The sequence below is a fragment of the Bufo gargarizans genome, chromosome 6, assembly GCF_014858855.1.
Source record: "Bufo gargarizans isolate SCDJY-AF-19 chromosome 6, ASM1485885v1, whole genome shotgun sequence".
NCBI lineage: Eukaryota > Metazoa > Chordata > Amphibia > Anura > Bufonidae > Bufo > Bufo gargarizans.
In genome coordinates, this window is record NC_058085.1 from 360,953,123 (window position 1) to 360,969,220 (window position 16,098).

The window sequence follows — 16,098 nt, forward strand, 5'->3', positions numbered from 1 at the left end:
ACTGCAGTCCTGGTTGCCATGGTTACTTAGCAATATTAGAAGCATCATACTTACCTGCTGGCTGCTGCGCTGTCTGTGACCGGCCGCGAGCTCCTCCTACTGGTAAGTGACAGGTCTGTGCGGCGCATTGCTTAATGATCTGTCACTTACCAGTAGGAGAAGCTCCCGGCCGGTCACAGACAGCGCAGCAGCCAACAGGTAAGTATGATGCTTCTAATATTGTTAAGTACCCATGGCAACCAGGACTGCAGTAGCATCCTGGTTGCCATGGTTACCGATCGGAGCCCCAGCGATTAAACTGGGACTCCGATTCAGAACTCCGCTGCCACCAATGATCTGGGGGGGGGGGGGAGAGGGGAGGCCGCACACTGTGCCACCAATGTTATAAATACAATAGAGGGAGGGGGGCCGGGGAAGGGCGCACACTGGCCACCAATGTTATAAATACAATAGAGGGAGGGAGGGGGGGCAGGGGGGGCACACAATGATATTCAAACTGGGGAGGGAGGGGGGTCTGCCCCCTGCTGCCTGGCAGCCCCGGATCTCTTACAGGGGGATATGATACGCACAATTATGTTTCAAATGTTTTATTGAAAATTTACAGCATTAGAGAAATATCATGTGGCATCATTGATATACGTATTAGGTACATACAAATTAACAAAAATAAAGTAAACAAAGGAGATTACTCGAACAATAATCAAATGGAGATCCTACAGTGGTCAATTGCAAGGAAATGGTGCAAATAGTTACAGCCAAACTTAATCAAGTGGCCTATGAGTCTCGCATGGCTAAAGCCACCCACAGAGTACATAGGATATTACAAAGCTATACTTTGTCGCACATTGGCAGAGTAGGAGGAAGAAACCCAGGGTTCCCACAGTTTTTCAAAGGGCTCAAATGCGTCCAAACGAATGGCCGACAGTTTTTCATATAATAAAATCTTATTAACTCTATCTATAACTGCTTGGAAACTTAATGTGTCAGATTTCCATTTAAACGCAATATGGATTCTAGCAGCTAATAAAATGTGTTGCGATAGTTTGAACTTGGCAAAGGTCAGCCAAGGAGGTTTATTTTCTAAAAGACATAGGGAGGGAGTGGGCTGATAATTGCAGCCTAACACTGTGGAAATCAGTTTGCCTATTTTGGACCAAAACAGTTGGACATGTGGGCATGTCCACCAGATATGGTAAACTGTACCATCCTCTGTGCATCCTCTAAAACATAGTGGAGAAACTTCTGGATAGATACGATGTAGCCTAACAGGCACCAGATGGGTCCTGTGAAGGACCTTCACAGAGGTCTCTGCCAGTGTGGTTTGCCATGAGTTTTTGGTTAAGGTCTGAGAACGGGAAAACCACTCTGAGAGTGGATATTCTTCCTGTATATCCCTCTCCCACTCCACCATATACGAAAGCTTAACTCCCCCAGGCGAGGCATCCAGCATTCCATACAGCCTAGACAATAGCCCCTGTTTGTATAGAGGATAAAGTAACAAAACGTTCAAAGGGAGTAAAATCTAAGGTCAATTCGTCTATCTTTAAAGAGCGGAGGAATGAAAAGACTTGGTTGGCTCACTAGGGGGGGAGATCAAACTTATCCTTAAAATCAGACAGTGTGATCAATTTACCCCTGACCAGGAATTTATGCAACGTTATACATTTATTGCTGATCCACCAGTTAAAATCGATTGCCCTGAGCCCCGGTGGGAACGCCGGGTTACCTAATATGTGAAGCAGAGGAGTGTTTCTAGACTGTAAGCCCAACTTAAACCTGACAGACCTCCACAACAATATGGCTTGATAGGAAAGTGGTGAATTTGAACGGACTGCCGCCGGGGTAGGCAGGGTAGTCCAGAGCAGGGCTCTCCACGACCAAGGAGCAATAAGTGACTGTTCTATGGAGACCCATAAGGGGTGTGTCTCTGGCTTCAAATGCGTCAGGAAAAGCTGAGCTAACCTCGCTGCTTTATAGTATTTTATGAAGTCTGTTACTGAAAGACCCCCCTGTGTTTTATGTCGACACATGGTTGCTCTAGCAATACGGGCTCGCTTGTGGCCCCAGATGAATTTCATTACATCCTTTTGTAGGTCATGGAGATCCCGACTCGGGACTGGTAATGGCACAGTACGGAAAAGATACAACAGCTTTGGTAGGACCACCATTCTTATTACGTGTATCCTACCAATCCATGAAATAGGTAACATGCCCCATGTTTTAAGATCCTCTCTTATCGTTCGGTATAGGGGAGCATATTTCAACTTATACATCATGTGAAGTTGGGAGGACACTACAGTACCCAGATATGGGATATGGTTGGGCAGATATTGGAACTGAAAGTTTTGCAATAACATTGACTTCAGTGATGGGGAGGCATTGCACAACATAAGCTCAGATTTTTGATGATTGATATGAAGCCCAGATACTTCTGAAAAGGACTTCAGGATTTGTAAAAGATTTGGTAGGGAGACAAGAGGGTTTGTAAGGGATAAGAGGAGGTCATCCGCAAACAAGCTCAGCTTATGTTCGGTGTTGCCCACCCTGAGTCCTGTCACATTCTGGTCACTCCTGATAGAGATGGCAAGGGGCTCCATTGCTAAAGCAAAGAGAGCCGGTGAGAGAGGGCACCCATGACGTGTACCCCTGAGTATTTGGATGGGAGCAGGGCTCATGGACGGAAGCTTAAGGTATGCAACTGGAGTAGAATAAAGGGCCTTGATTGCTTGCACAAATGGTCCCTTAATACCCATGGACAGAAGGACTTGATGCAAATAGTCCCATGTGACAGAATCGAAAGCCTTCTCTATATCGAGGGCCAGGACAGCTAGCGGAGTGGACCGTTTATTCGCGACCTGGATCAGATTGAGGACTTTGCGAATGTTGTCGGGAGCTTCCCTACCTGGTATGAATCCTACCTGATCTCTATCAATTAGACTCGGGAGAAGAGTATTTAATCGCCTAGCCAGGATGGACGTGAGAATTTTCGAATCAAGGTTCAATAGTGAAATCGGCCTATGATTGGCAGGAGAAAGGGGATCTTTCTTAGGCTTGGGAATAACCGTAATGTTGGCAGCTAGAAAGTCGGGATGAGGGGTATTACCCTGCATTATATGGTTACAGAATTTGGTGATATGAGGAGTCAACAAGGAAGCAAATTTTTTATAGTAGAGGGCCGTAAACCCATCCGGGCCAGGTGCCTTACCCAACTTTAGGGCCTTAATCGTAAATTCTACTTCCTCATTCACTATTGCTTTGCTTAAGTCATTTACCGCCTCGGGGCCAGCCAGTGGTAGCCTGATATCCTTGAGAAAATTGCTATCAACTCGACCCTGCTTAGCACCCGGAGTTGCATAAAGTTGCTGGTAAAATGTGTGGAAAGTTTGGTATATGGACTCTGGGTTGGAGGACACCTGTCCTGACCTTGTGCGAATCTGAAACACCTGTTTAATTTTCTGTCTAGCTTTAAGTTGACGGGCCAGCATCTTGTCAGGTTTGTTAGCGTACTTGTAGTAGTAGGATGCGGTCCAACGTAAGGCTTTCTCAGTATGGTTCATGAGGATCATGTTTATTTGCAGTTTGGTGTTTTTTATTTCCCTAAGTAAGTATAATGAGGGAAATCTTTGGTGGGCCCTTACTAGCCTACTGAGTTTGGACTCAAGGTTCAACAGGTAAACCTGTCTCTCTTTTTTTTAAAGTGACGCTTCCCTGATAATCTGACCCCTCATGAAAGCCTTGTGAGAGAGCCATACCACGACAGGGTCAATATCTGGGTCAGTGTTGTCCAGGAAGAATTGCTTCAAGACATCCTGGAGCCGATCACGCACGGCCGGCCTGGACAACAGTGACTCATTAAGCCTCCATGTGAAGAGACGAGTCGTGGGAGTAGCTGGGGTGATGTCCATGATGACCATATCATGATCAGACCATGTCGCCACTTGGTGCCTACAATAGGCCAGAAATGGTAGAAGGGATGTGGATATCAGGACCAAATCTATACGGGTATACAGACGATGGGCGGGCGAATAATAAGTATAACCTCTCTGAGTGCCATTGTGTTCCCTCCAGGAGTCAGCAATGGAAATGGATTCCATAACAGCTTTAATTTGGGTCCCCTGGGCCGCAAGGCATGGGGTGTTAGGAGGTGAGGAGCGATCCAATGAAGGGTTTACCAGAAAGTTGAAATCCCCTGCCCAAATCAACTCATCATATCTTAGTGCCTCAAGTATATTATACATGTGAGTGAAAAATGTAATCGGATCTTCAGTGGGGGCATACACATTCACTATACACATTATTTTCCCCTCAAATTCTCCCAGCAAGATAACATATCGCCCCTCTTGGTCAGCAACATGATCAGTTATCTGGAGCGGGAAAGAATTCCGCAAAAGGGTGACTACTCCCCTGCTTTTAGTGTGGAATGTAGAGGAGAAGAATCTGGAGTAGCGGGGATGGAAGAATTTGGGATGGGAGGCAGGTGTAAAGTGCGTCTCCTGAATACATATTATATCCGGGTTATGTCTAAGGTAGGATGTAAGGGCCGTCTTACGTTTCCTCGGGGAATTCAAACCCCTTACATTGTGTGACAGTAACTTACACATTATCCCAGCAGTATATAGTGAAGCTAAGCATATCAAATAATACAAACCACATAGTGCATTGAGTGGTGAGGGTATAGATCTCCAGAAAAACAAATAAATTAACAAACAAAAATGACAAAAAATCAAACAATGCTGTTAGACAGCTTGGATGGCTGAGCCCAGTACAGCCAGCAAAAACAAGTGGGCCAGAAGTGGGCATCAGGGGAACAATATCTATCCCTGGACCCACAAATAATAGCCCAACAACGGAGGGCAACATGCAAATCTGATTCACTGTGACCCTATTTGGGGAACCTTAATGACACTAGTGCTAGAGGTAATAACAAAAAACAACATTACCGGGCTGCACAAAGAGAGCAATGAGGGGGTGAACACTAGTAATAACTTGACAAGTCATATTAGTGACCCGTTTGTCCCTGAACATGGGGTCATAAGGCAAAAAAGCTCCTTCAGTGACCCGGGGACTTATTCGCCGACGAGGCGGCGGTGGTGACCTGAGTCCAGACTCTGGCCGGGCGCTGGGGCCTTGGAGGCTCGGTCGATCTTTCCATGCGATCCACCTTTAATCCAGCCTGGCGTAGCCTTTCAATCCCCTCTTCTGGGGTATGAACTGTGTAGGAGCGGGAGTTTAGTTGAAAGGACAAAGCAAAGGGGAACCCCCATCTATAGCGCACCTGCGCTTGTTGGAGCGCCTGTGTCACAGGCCTCATTTCCCTGCGCTTACAAAGCATTGTGGGCGCTAAGTCTGCATAAAAATGCACTGCGGGCGGGAGATCCGGCAAGTTAGCCATATTTCTCGCGGCATTCAGTATCATATCCTGCACCTCAGGGTGATGAAATTTCAATATTACATCTCTAGGCGTATCCGGTATTCGCGATGTATTCTGTCCATCCGCAACTGGTTCGGTTGGGCCTGGGGAAGTAAAGTGGCGAACATTGACCCCATAGTGGCTGGGAGATCCTGGTAGGACTCAGGTAAGCCCCGGATCCGCAAGTTACACCGTCTGGACCGGTTCTCCAAATCTTCTAGCTTTGATTCAAGCGCTTGTAGTTGAAGAGAGTGAGTATCAATGTCCTCCCTGTCGGCGCCTAGGGCGTCAGAAAATTTGTCCGCTTTGGACTCCAGGTCAGAGACCCTGTTCCCCAGATCATTTATCTGGCGGGAGAATTCTGCAACCACCTGTGACAGTTAGGTTCTAAAAAGGTTTGCTATGTTAGCATAGAGATCTGCCTGACCTGCTTGTGAGGCTGCTGTGTCCACGCGGGGTTCACTTTCAATAGAGGAGGCTGGACTTGCTGGGGACGCCGCTTTATCCGCCATGATGAATTGCCTCGTGCTCCAGAAGATCTCCGGTATGGTCTGTGATGGTGCCGGCGTTCCCGGGATTTTAGTACCCCTCTTGCCTCGGGCAGACTTCTGCGACCCCTGCATGAGTGTTCAGGACTTGTGGAGCCGATTCAACGGCGCTGTTATAGGGAATTAGTCAGCGGTCGGAGAGGAGCTCACAGAGCCATGTCCTCCCTTCAAGCCGCGCGCATGCGCTCCGAACATAAGGATATTTTACCCCCATGATACGCACAATTTACCCCTTCAGGTGCGGCACCTAAGGGGTTAATTGTGCTGATCACAGCCCCCTGTAAGAGATCGGGTGCTGCCAGGCAGCAGGGGGCAGTCATGTACACGGTTTGTAGTATATTCTAACTAGAAGCGTCCCCATCACCATGGGAACGCCTCTGTGTTAGAATATACTGTCGGATATGAGTTTTCACAATGTAACTCAAATCCGATGGTATATTCTAACATAGAGGCGTTCCCATGGTGATGGGGACGCTTCAAGTTAAAATATACCATCGGATTGGAAAAAACTCAGATCCGATGGTATAAAAGGGACTCCTGACTTTACATTGAAAGTCAATGGGGACGGATCCGTTTGCAATCGCACCATATTGTGTCAACGTCAAACGGATCCGTCTCCATTGACTTGCATTGTAATTCAGGACGGATCAGTTTGGCTCCGCGCGGCCAGGCGGACACCAAAACGACTTTTTTTTCATGTCCGTGGATCCTCCAAAAATCAAGGAAGACCCACGGACGAAAAAACGGTCACGGATCACGGACCAACGGAACCCCGTTTTGCGGACCGTGAAAAAATACTGTCGTGTGCATGAGGCCTTTATCTCCTGAAGGTTGCAACTAGGGATGAGCGAACCCGAACTGTATAGTTCGAGTTCATACCGAATTTTGGGGTGTTCGTGACATGAACCCGAACATTTACGTAAAAATTCGGGTTCGTTGTTCGGTGATTTCTATGGCGCATTTTGAAAGCCTGCAAAGCAGCCAATCAACAAGCGTCATACTATTTGCCCCAAGAGGCCATCACAGCCATGCCTACTATTGGCATGGCTGTGATTGGCCAGTGCAGCATGTGAGTCACGTAGCGCCGCACGTCACTCTGCTCTAATTAGTGTAGGAAGAGGATGCAGCTGCTGTTAGGGCGAGATTAGGCAGGGATTAACTCAGTAAAAACACGGGATTAACTCAGCAAAAACACTTAATGAAGTGATCGATCTACAGCTGTGAATCATCAACTTCTGCTAGTTAATTGCTCACTGTTTTTAGGCTGCCCAGAGCGTTTTTCTGTCACTTTTTTCTGGGGTGATCAGCGGCCATTTTGCGTGTTGTGGTGCACCAGCACAAGCTGCCACCAAGTCCATTTAACAATCAATAGTAGGTTGTTGTTTTTTTTTTTTGCTATATCCTACATCAGGGGCTTGGCTGTGCTTATTGTCACCCCTAGAAACTCAGGATAGAATTTTCTATATTTTATTGAGGGGTAAAATTCACTTGCAAAAATAGCAATCCCCTAAATCTGGTGTTCCAGCTGCGGCTAGCCAAGTGTAATACTGTCTGCTGTCTGGCAAAGGATATATTTTTTTCTGGGGTGAAATTCAATTGCCAAAATAGCAATACCCTAAATCAGTGGTTTCTGCTGTTGCAAGCCAAGTGTAAATCTGTCCGTAAAAGGGTATATTACACTCAGCGTGCATCTCCAAGTATAAATCTGTCCGTAAAAGGGTATATTACACAAAGTGTTAAATTACAATTGCTGAAAGCATATTCCTTTAAATTTGCACGCACTATTGTGCATCTCATAGTGTATTTCTGTCCGTAAAAGGGTATATTACACTCAAGGTGTAAATACAAGTGCTGATAGGGTCATCCTCAATAACTTCACGCACTACCGTGCATCTCCAAGTGTATTTCTTTCCGTTAAAGGGTATATTACACTAAGTGTTAAAATACAAGTGCTCAAAGCATAATCCTATATATTTTTTCACACGCTACTGTGAATCTCCAAGTGTAATTCTGTCCGTAAAAGGATACCTTTCATCCAGGGCCTAAATACTAGGCCTACAATTGATATTCCCCTAAATCTGTGGTTAGTGCTGTGCCTGTATTAGTGTAATACGGTACCTAAATAGATAGCCAGATAGTGTTAGGTGCCTGTAAAAAAAGGCCTGAATTTGAATTCAATACATTGGGCCAAATAATTATTTTCTTATTGTTGTGAACGGTAACAATGAGGAAAACATCTAGTAAGGGACACAGACGCGGACATGGTCGTGGTGGTGTTAGTGGACCCTCTGGTTCTGGGAGAGGACATGGCCGTTCTGCCACATCCACACGTCCTAGTGTACCAACTACCTCAGGTCCCAGTAGACGCCATAATTTACAGCGATATTTGGTGGGGCCCAATGCCTGTTCTAAGGATGGTAAGGCCTGAGCAGGTACAGGCATTAGTCAATTGGGTGGCCGACAGTGGATTCAGCACGTTCACAATATCTCCCACCCAGTCTTCTGCAGAAAGCGCACAGATGGCGCCTGAAAACCAAGCCCATCAGTCTGTTACATCACCCCTATGCATATCAGGGAAACTGTCTGAGCCTCAACTTATGCAGCAGTCTCTTATGCTGTTTGATGACTCTGCTGGCAGGGTTTCCCAAGGGCATCCACCTGCAGCACGCCAGACCTGCAGGGTATAGCGACAGTGAGGTCACGGTATGGGCAATCGAGGGTTACTCACTTTTTGGAGGACCCTGGGCAGGCCTGCAGCAGTGAATGAGAGGCAGACACTAGTTCCTCTGGGGCACACTCTGAGTGTAGAGACCTGGCCTGATGTTGGGTGAGGTGCCCTGGTTGTTGCAGGTGTTTAGAGTGCCTGAGGCAAGGTCCCTTTAAGGATCGTGACGCCAGTGCCTGTAATGGTGGCACACCGGTTGGTAGGAATAGTAATTGAGGTACACAGATTGTATGGTGAACCAAACGTAGCTTTACTTGAAAACAGTCCAACTTTGTACAATCAATTACAATGGTTAATGATGATGATGCAGTCCCTTGAACAATACGTCCCAAGCAGGCTTACTTCACAATGATGGCAGGTATTAATCATGCAAGATACTTGGAGGGCAAACAGTTAATGATTTGCAGTGCAATGCTGCTCTATCCCCTCAGCTATTCTAGCTGGCTGGATCCCAAGGCCCAGATGCCTAAGTGCTGGCTTAAATCCGTGGTATAAATTCCTTCCTCCAGAATAGACCCTTTCTCTTCACTTTATAGTACTTCTGCCCATCAGGTTACTTATCTGTACTTGGTTGTATTCTCCTCTCTTGGTAGGGAAACTGCAGGTTGCTCCCAGGAGGTGCTCTCCTACTACTGGGGTATCTCAACTGAGCTAAGCTTAGCTTCAGGCTGACGAGGTAACTCCTCTAGTCCCCTGGCATACACTGCCTCTCCCCTGTCTGGGCCGTCCCATATATAACTAGGGCTCTCTAGCTCCCTCTAACGCCTGGGAGGCTAAACTGCACCCTGACAGGCCTGACACCCAGTTAACACAGGGAAATACATGCACATGACATTCAATGCAATAAAACACATTAACCCCTTTTGTGTAGTGCCCACCTTTACCTAGTGGGACACTACATAGCCCCACGCTATGACGTTGCCCGTCCTCGGCGCAACATGGAGGGTCCGCCCATCTGGAAGCGGCAACCTGAAAGACAGATGAGAACATGCATATACAGCAATCACCACATTAACGATATGACATTTGACAAATAGTGTCACTGAAAGGAGTGGTGACAAGGGGCGTCGTTCTCTTCTCTCAGGATAACATAAGGGAACAGGGGCGCTGACCTGGTGCAGCGGATCAGTAAATACCAGGATAGTCCATTATAAGCAAATTGTCCATAACAAATGCAAACAAACAAAAGTCCTGGGAGGCTCAAAGGATATCATGAGTCCGTACCCCGGCTGGCAAACAGGGTTAAACAGGGGTTTCCCGTGAGGGGCTACCTGGGCCCATAATGTAGTCTCCAAACCTCACAGGTGGGTGCCCCCTGGTAGAACGGGTGGACCTCCTTACTGGCAGGGGTTCTTCCTGCCTGGACTCAGGAAGGTCAGAGGAGGCCACCGCCTCTTGAGCTTCTTCAGGAGCTCTCTGGGGTAAGGTGTCCTGAGGTTGAGGGCTAACAGGAACAGGAGCAGGAACCAGTAAATTCAACCAAGGCGTGATGGCCCAGTGGAGCGGCTCTTTATCATGGATCAAGTTCTCTACAGCCTGCATAGGGTCCATAGGTGGAGCCGGCAACTCCTCTTCAGAAGGCTCAGGTTCCATATCCTCTGCCGCTGGTTCTCCTTCTATACAAGGCTTAAGACAGTTCCTGTGAACGATTTGGGAACCTTTTCCTTCCCTGGAGACTTGGTAAATGTGGGCTGCAGCATTGGGGATGGCAGTAATGATATAGGGAATCCTTTCCCATTTGCTGTCCAACTTGCTGGTCCGGTGGTTGTTTTTTAACCACACCTTGTCTCCGAGGGCCAGGGGTTCCGCATGGGCAGCCTGATCATAGTCTTTTTGCTGCCTTTCCCGAACAATCTCCATACATCCCTGGACGATCTCCTTAGCATTGAGGAGACGCCTATGGTGTCCCACTACCCAATCAGTCCTGGGCAGTGGGTTATAGAGAATTTTTGGAACCGCGCTGCTTTAGACTAAATTTCCCGGTCACTGATGGATGGCATTGGGCTCCAGCCCCTTTCCTTATCACCCCAACAAGGTCCGGTCTTCCACAGACAGTATCCTCTATGAGGTTCAAGAGAATAGGCACAATAGTGAAGCACCCTTTAGCAAATGATTTTAAAACGTTTTAATCTACTCACAAGAGTTGTTCAACAAAAAGCATGTAACAATATCGTTTAAGATCGTCTCGTTCCTGCCCGACCCGGGTTTCGCTGCCTCGCTTCTTCAGGGGCGAACTGCGCATGTGTGCAATAGGGCTCTTTAAATAGCCCAGCTTGTCTCATTACATCATTCAATGCTTATCCGGTTCGTATCCAGAAATTACACAACACAATTTTATATTATACATTTTCCAAAAAACAGCCTTGTTCTTATCAAGATATTTACTGTAATCAACTGCCTGATCGCAATCCATGACTACTCTTCTCTTATACCACAGCTTCACTTAATAACTACATTTTTTTCAAACACACATTTTGAAAAACTACTATACATTGTTCTCTCATCTCATAGTCTTAATCATCATCTTCTAAATCCCTTTAATCTATCAATATTCATAATGCCGTCATTTAGGCTCCACCCTCTCCTGGGACGTCATTTGAGTCTACCCGATCCCGCCTCCCTCATTACCTCTATCCGCATCACACCGTGACGCCACCCTATCAGGGCGATCCAGCCCCTTGACGTCACTCGAAGGTCCTCAAGAGGCGAGATGGGGAAAAATCAAATACCGTAACTGGGCCGAGGTATTTCACAATATACATGGTTTCAGATCAAATTCAATGTTTAGCCCACCTGGCTGCAGGGTCCCTAGCTGGTAGATCCACTCAACCTCTTTTTTGTTAATTTGTGCCAGTGAATCCCCCCCTCGCCAATGTGGCTTAACAATCTCAACTCCAGCAAATTTCAAACCCCGCGGGTTTTTCTCATGCGCAAGTTTGAAATGAGCTGATACGCTATGGGTAATTAGACCTTTTTTGATGTTTCGTAGGTGTTCTTGTATTCTAACCTTAAGCTTCCTTATTGTCCTGCCCACGTACTGGAGCCCACAAGGGCACTCCAGCACGTATATGATGTTCTCATTTTCGCAGGAACAGTTCCCTCTTATGCGGAATTCCATTCCATTCTTTTTGGATATTATGCTGTTACTATTCCTCTGGCGTTCTTTTGTATTCCGGTTTTTGCATCCTGCGCAGAATCCACACCAGGTAAATTTTCCTCCCTCTTTATTTAGTTTAATATTTACCGGAGGTATGGCGCTATGTACAAGCTTTGTTTTAATACTAGCCGCTTTTTTGAAGATAAAGGAGGGATTGTCTGGTATAATCTTTCCTAAAACTGGATCGTTCTTCAATGTCCCCCAGTTCTTTTTCACCATTTTTTTTGATATTATCAGACATGGAGCAATACTTTGTCACAAATGAAAACTTGTAGTCCCTATTCTCTTTTTTCACGATCCCTCTTGTGTCTTTACTTTCTTCCCTTTTTTCCACTTCCACAGTATTTATGCATACGTCCAGATCCGCCTCATCATAACCCTTTTCAACGAATCTACTCTTTAATATGTCGCTCTGTGTTCTATATTCTTCCATTTTTGTGCAGTTGCGGGCCATCCTCTTGAATTGTCCCTTCGGGATATTTTTGAGCCAAGGCCCATAGTGGCAACTTGTCACACCAATGTAGGAGTTAACGTCTGTCTCCTTAAAATATGAGCTGGTTAGGAATTGGCCGTCTTCTATCCGTATGCATAAATCTAGGAAGTTAACTGAACTGTTACTGATTTCCCCCACAAATCTTAAATTCCAGTCGTTGTTATTTAACTGACAGATGAAGGACTCAAGACCTTCTCTCTCTCCTTCCCACACCAGGAGACAGTCATCAATATACCTCCTCCAGAAGGTCAGTTTACCTCCTGGGGTATCTGCTCCTAGTGTGGGAAGGATGGTGGTCTCTTCCCATGCCCCCATAAAAATGTTGGCAAAACTTGGGGCGAATTTCGCCCCCATCGCCGTACCGATACACTGTACATAGTGTGAGTCAATATACCAAAAATAATTATGATCAAGGCAATAACTGAGGCATTCTAGGACCTTGTTGGGGTGATAAGGAAAGGGGCTGGAGCCCAATGCCATCCATCAGTGACCGGGAAATTTAGTCTAAAGCAGCGCGGTTCCAAAAATTCTCTATTACCTGTATTCAGTGTGAACGACCTACCACACTATCCCGGAGCCTGCAGCAGCGCAAGTATTTGCCTTTATTGGGACACAGGACTGACTTTCATTGTGTCTTTTTCTGAATTGCTTTGTAGGTTGTCAAGTCTTGCTACCAATATGGACATTTTTGATTTTAGAGCCAATTTTAAATGTGATATTGATGCTTTCTGTGAGACTCCCAGTGAGATTGATAAGGGGTCCGATGATATGAGAACATTGTTTGTGAAACTGGAAAAAGAATTTATTAGGGAGATAAGAACCACCTGGGATATTGCCTCCCTGGAGCGATTCCTTATGGAAGGCAAGATACCAGAGGGCCTTAGATGGCAACTCCCTTTGATTACTGAAGAAGAGGAGGATTTGGTTGGTTGGGAGAAAGTACTGAATGAATGTGCATGGAAGGTTATGCAATACATCATTACTGTTCGGAAAAATAAGTTGAAAAAAATCAGTAAGGTTATTGATGAATTGCAAGAAGTAATTGAACCAGAAAAAAAAATGCAAATAGAGAGATCTATGAGAAATGTAGCAAACAATGCCAGGAAGCGATGCTTAAATCCGAAAAGGAAATAAGAAATAAGAAGCATAAGAAATATGTTAAGATTTGTAATGAGTATAAAATGGATATGATATATAAATGGAAAAACAAGCGAAAGAATGTTGGAGAGACTAGTTTAGGAACGGGAAATGTGGATGATTCCAGTGCTAGTAATCCTAAACTAGGACACTACACTGAAGGTTTTAGGAAACCAGAAAATGGAGTTGGGAGACAAAGGGCTTTTAAGTATAATCAGCAGCATAATAATTATGTACCACAGCGGAATTATGGGCAACATAATAGAAACTATGAACATACATATCAACCCAATAGGGAAAGTGCATATGCATTCGATCCAAATTTTGAGAATGGGAATGATTATTCGTACCAGCAGAATCATATATACCAGCAAAATTATGCTGGTTATCAGGGTAGTAATTATGACCATAGTTATAGAGGAGGTCAATATAGTGGAAATTATGAACAAAATAATGGATATAGAGGATATCGATACAGACAGCCGTATAAACAGCCGTACCAGGCTGGAGGGTATAAGGGAAAATCAAAATGGAGACCACAGGAAAATTATAGAATGAATAATTTTGAAGGAGGACATCATGAAGACAGAAACTATGGTGACAACCAAAAGAGTGACAATAGTGAAGGAAATAGACCTAATTTTAAACAACAAAATGAACAGAATTTTCCCCACCAGAGTATAAAAGGGGTCCAGAGGGAGGGAGAGATAAGAGACCTGATAACAAGGACACCGCAAAAAAGAAGTCTAGTAGAGGAGGACGGGGAAAGGGAAAGAGGAAGAATGAGCCCAAAAACCAAAAAGATCAAGGAAACATGAGAGGGATATTTAATTTAAGTGATCATATCCTAACAGAGGGAGAAAAGAGTGTTCTGAGTAGGGGCTTAACCACCTCCGGACCGCCTAACGCACATGTGCGTTCCGGAGGTGGCAGGCTGGCGCACAGTCACGCATATACGTGTCATCTCGCGAGACGCGAGATGACGCGAGTATGCGCCCGCGCGTGCGCAGTTCGCGCCGGCATTTCGTTCAGGACCATTTCGTCAGCAACCTGCCAGCCAATGATCGTGGCTGGCAGGTTGCTGATTTTTAAAAAATCCAATCAAAGTGCCAGATAGCAGATCATATTTGTAAATATGATCTGTTATATGGCTGCCTGCTCCTCTGCTGGTTCTTTTCGTCGGTTGGATCCAGCAGAGGAGCAGGCTTCACAGTGAGTACACCAAACACTACACTATAGCCCCTGATCACCCCCCTGAACCCCAATTAACCCTTTGATCACCTCTTTGATCACCCCTGTCAATCACAAGTGAAAAGAAAAAAGTGATCAGTGCAAACTGTCACTTTTTTTTTTCACTGTTATTGACCGTTAGGTTTTAGGTATAGTTTAGGTCCCTTGGTTAGGTAGTTAGTAGGGATGAGCGAACTCGAACTGTATAGTTCGGGTTCGTACCGAATTTTGGGGTGTCCGTGACACGGACCCGAACCCGGACATTTTCGTAAAAGTCCGGGTTCGGGTTCGGTGTTCGTCGCTTTCTTCGCGCTTTTGTGACGCTTTCTTGGCGCTTTTTGAAAGGCTGCAAAGCAGCCAATCAACAAGCGTCATACTACTTGCCCCAAGAGGCCATCACAGCCATGCCTACTATTGGCATGGCTGTGATTGGCCAGAGCACCATGTGACCCAGCCTCTATTTAAGCTGGAGTCACATAGCGCCGCCCGTCACTCTGCTCTGATTAGCGTAGGGAGAGGTTGCGGCTGCGACAGTAGGGCGAGATTAGGCAGATTAACTCCTCCAAAGGACTTGATTAACTGATCGATCTGCAGCTGTGGATCATTGAGCTGCTGATCCTCAATTGCTCACTGTTTTTAGGCTGCCCAGACCGTTTGTCAGTCACATTTTTCTGGGGTGATCGGCGGCCATTTTGTGTCTTGTGGTGCGCCAGCACAAGCTGCGACCAAGTGCATTTAACCCTCAATGGTGTGGTTGTTTTTTGGCTAAAGCCTACATCAGGGTGAAGCTGTCACACCAAGTGCATTTAACCAGCAATAGTCTGTTCATTTTTTGGCCATATACAAAATCAGGGGCAAGCTGCGCCTGTCACCAAGTGCATTTAACCCTCAATGGTGTGGTTGTTTTTTGGCTAAAGCCTACATCAGGGTGAAGCTGTCACACCAAGTGCATTTAACCAGCAATAGTCTGTTCATTTTTTGGCCATATACTAAATCAGGGGCAAGCTGCGCCTGTCACCAAGTGCATTTAACCCTCAATGGTGTGGTTGTTTTTTGGCTAAAGCCTACATCAGGGTGAAGCTGTCACACCAAGTGCATTTAACCAGCAATAGTCTGTTCATTTTTTGGCCATATACTAAATCAGGGGCAAGCTGCGCCTGTCACCAAGTGCATTTAACCCTCAATGGTGTGGTTGTTTTTTGGCTAAAGCCTACATCAGGGTGAAGCTGTCACACCAAGTGCATTTAACCAGCAATAGTCTGTTTATTTTTTGGCCATATCCCAGTCTAATTCTGTCACTAAATCCATACCGGTCACCCAGCGCCTAAATACTAGGCCTCAAATTTATATCCCGCTAAATCTGTCCTTAGTGCTGTAGCTGGGCGAGTTATTTAGTGT

General features: G+C 45.8%; 1 protein-coding gene across 1 annotated transcript in view; it reads left to right on the top strand.

The window, feature by feature from the left end:
* Positions 1–16,098, top strand: part of LOC122942223 (deleted in malignant brain tumors 1 protein-like) — a 485,901-nt gene that overhangs the window by 240,994 nt on the left and 228,809 nt on the right. Inside the window, exon 8 of the mRNA XM_044299724.1 lies at positions 13,648–13,655. Within this exon, the coding sequence (XP_044155659.1) occupies positions 13,648–13,655 (8 nt within the window). The remainder of the gene's footprint in view (positions 1–13,647; positions 13,656–16,098) is intronic.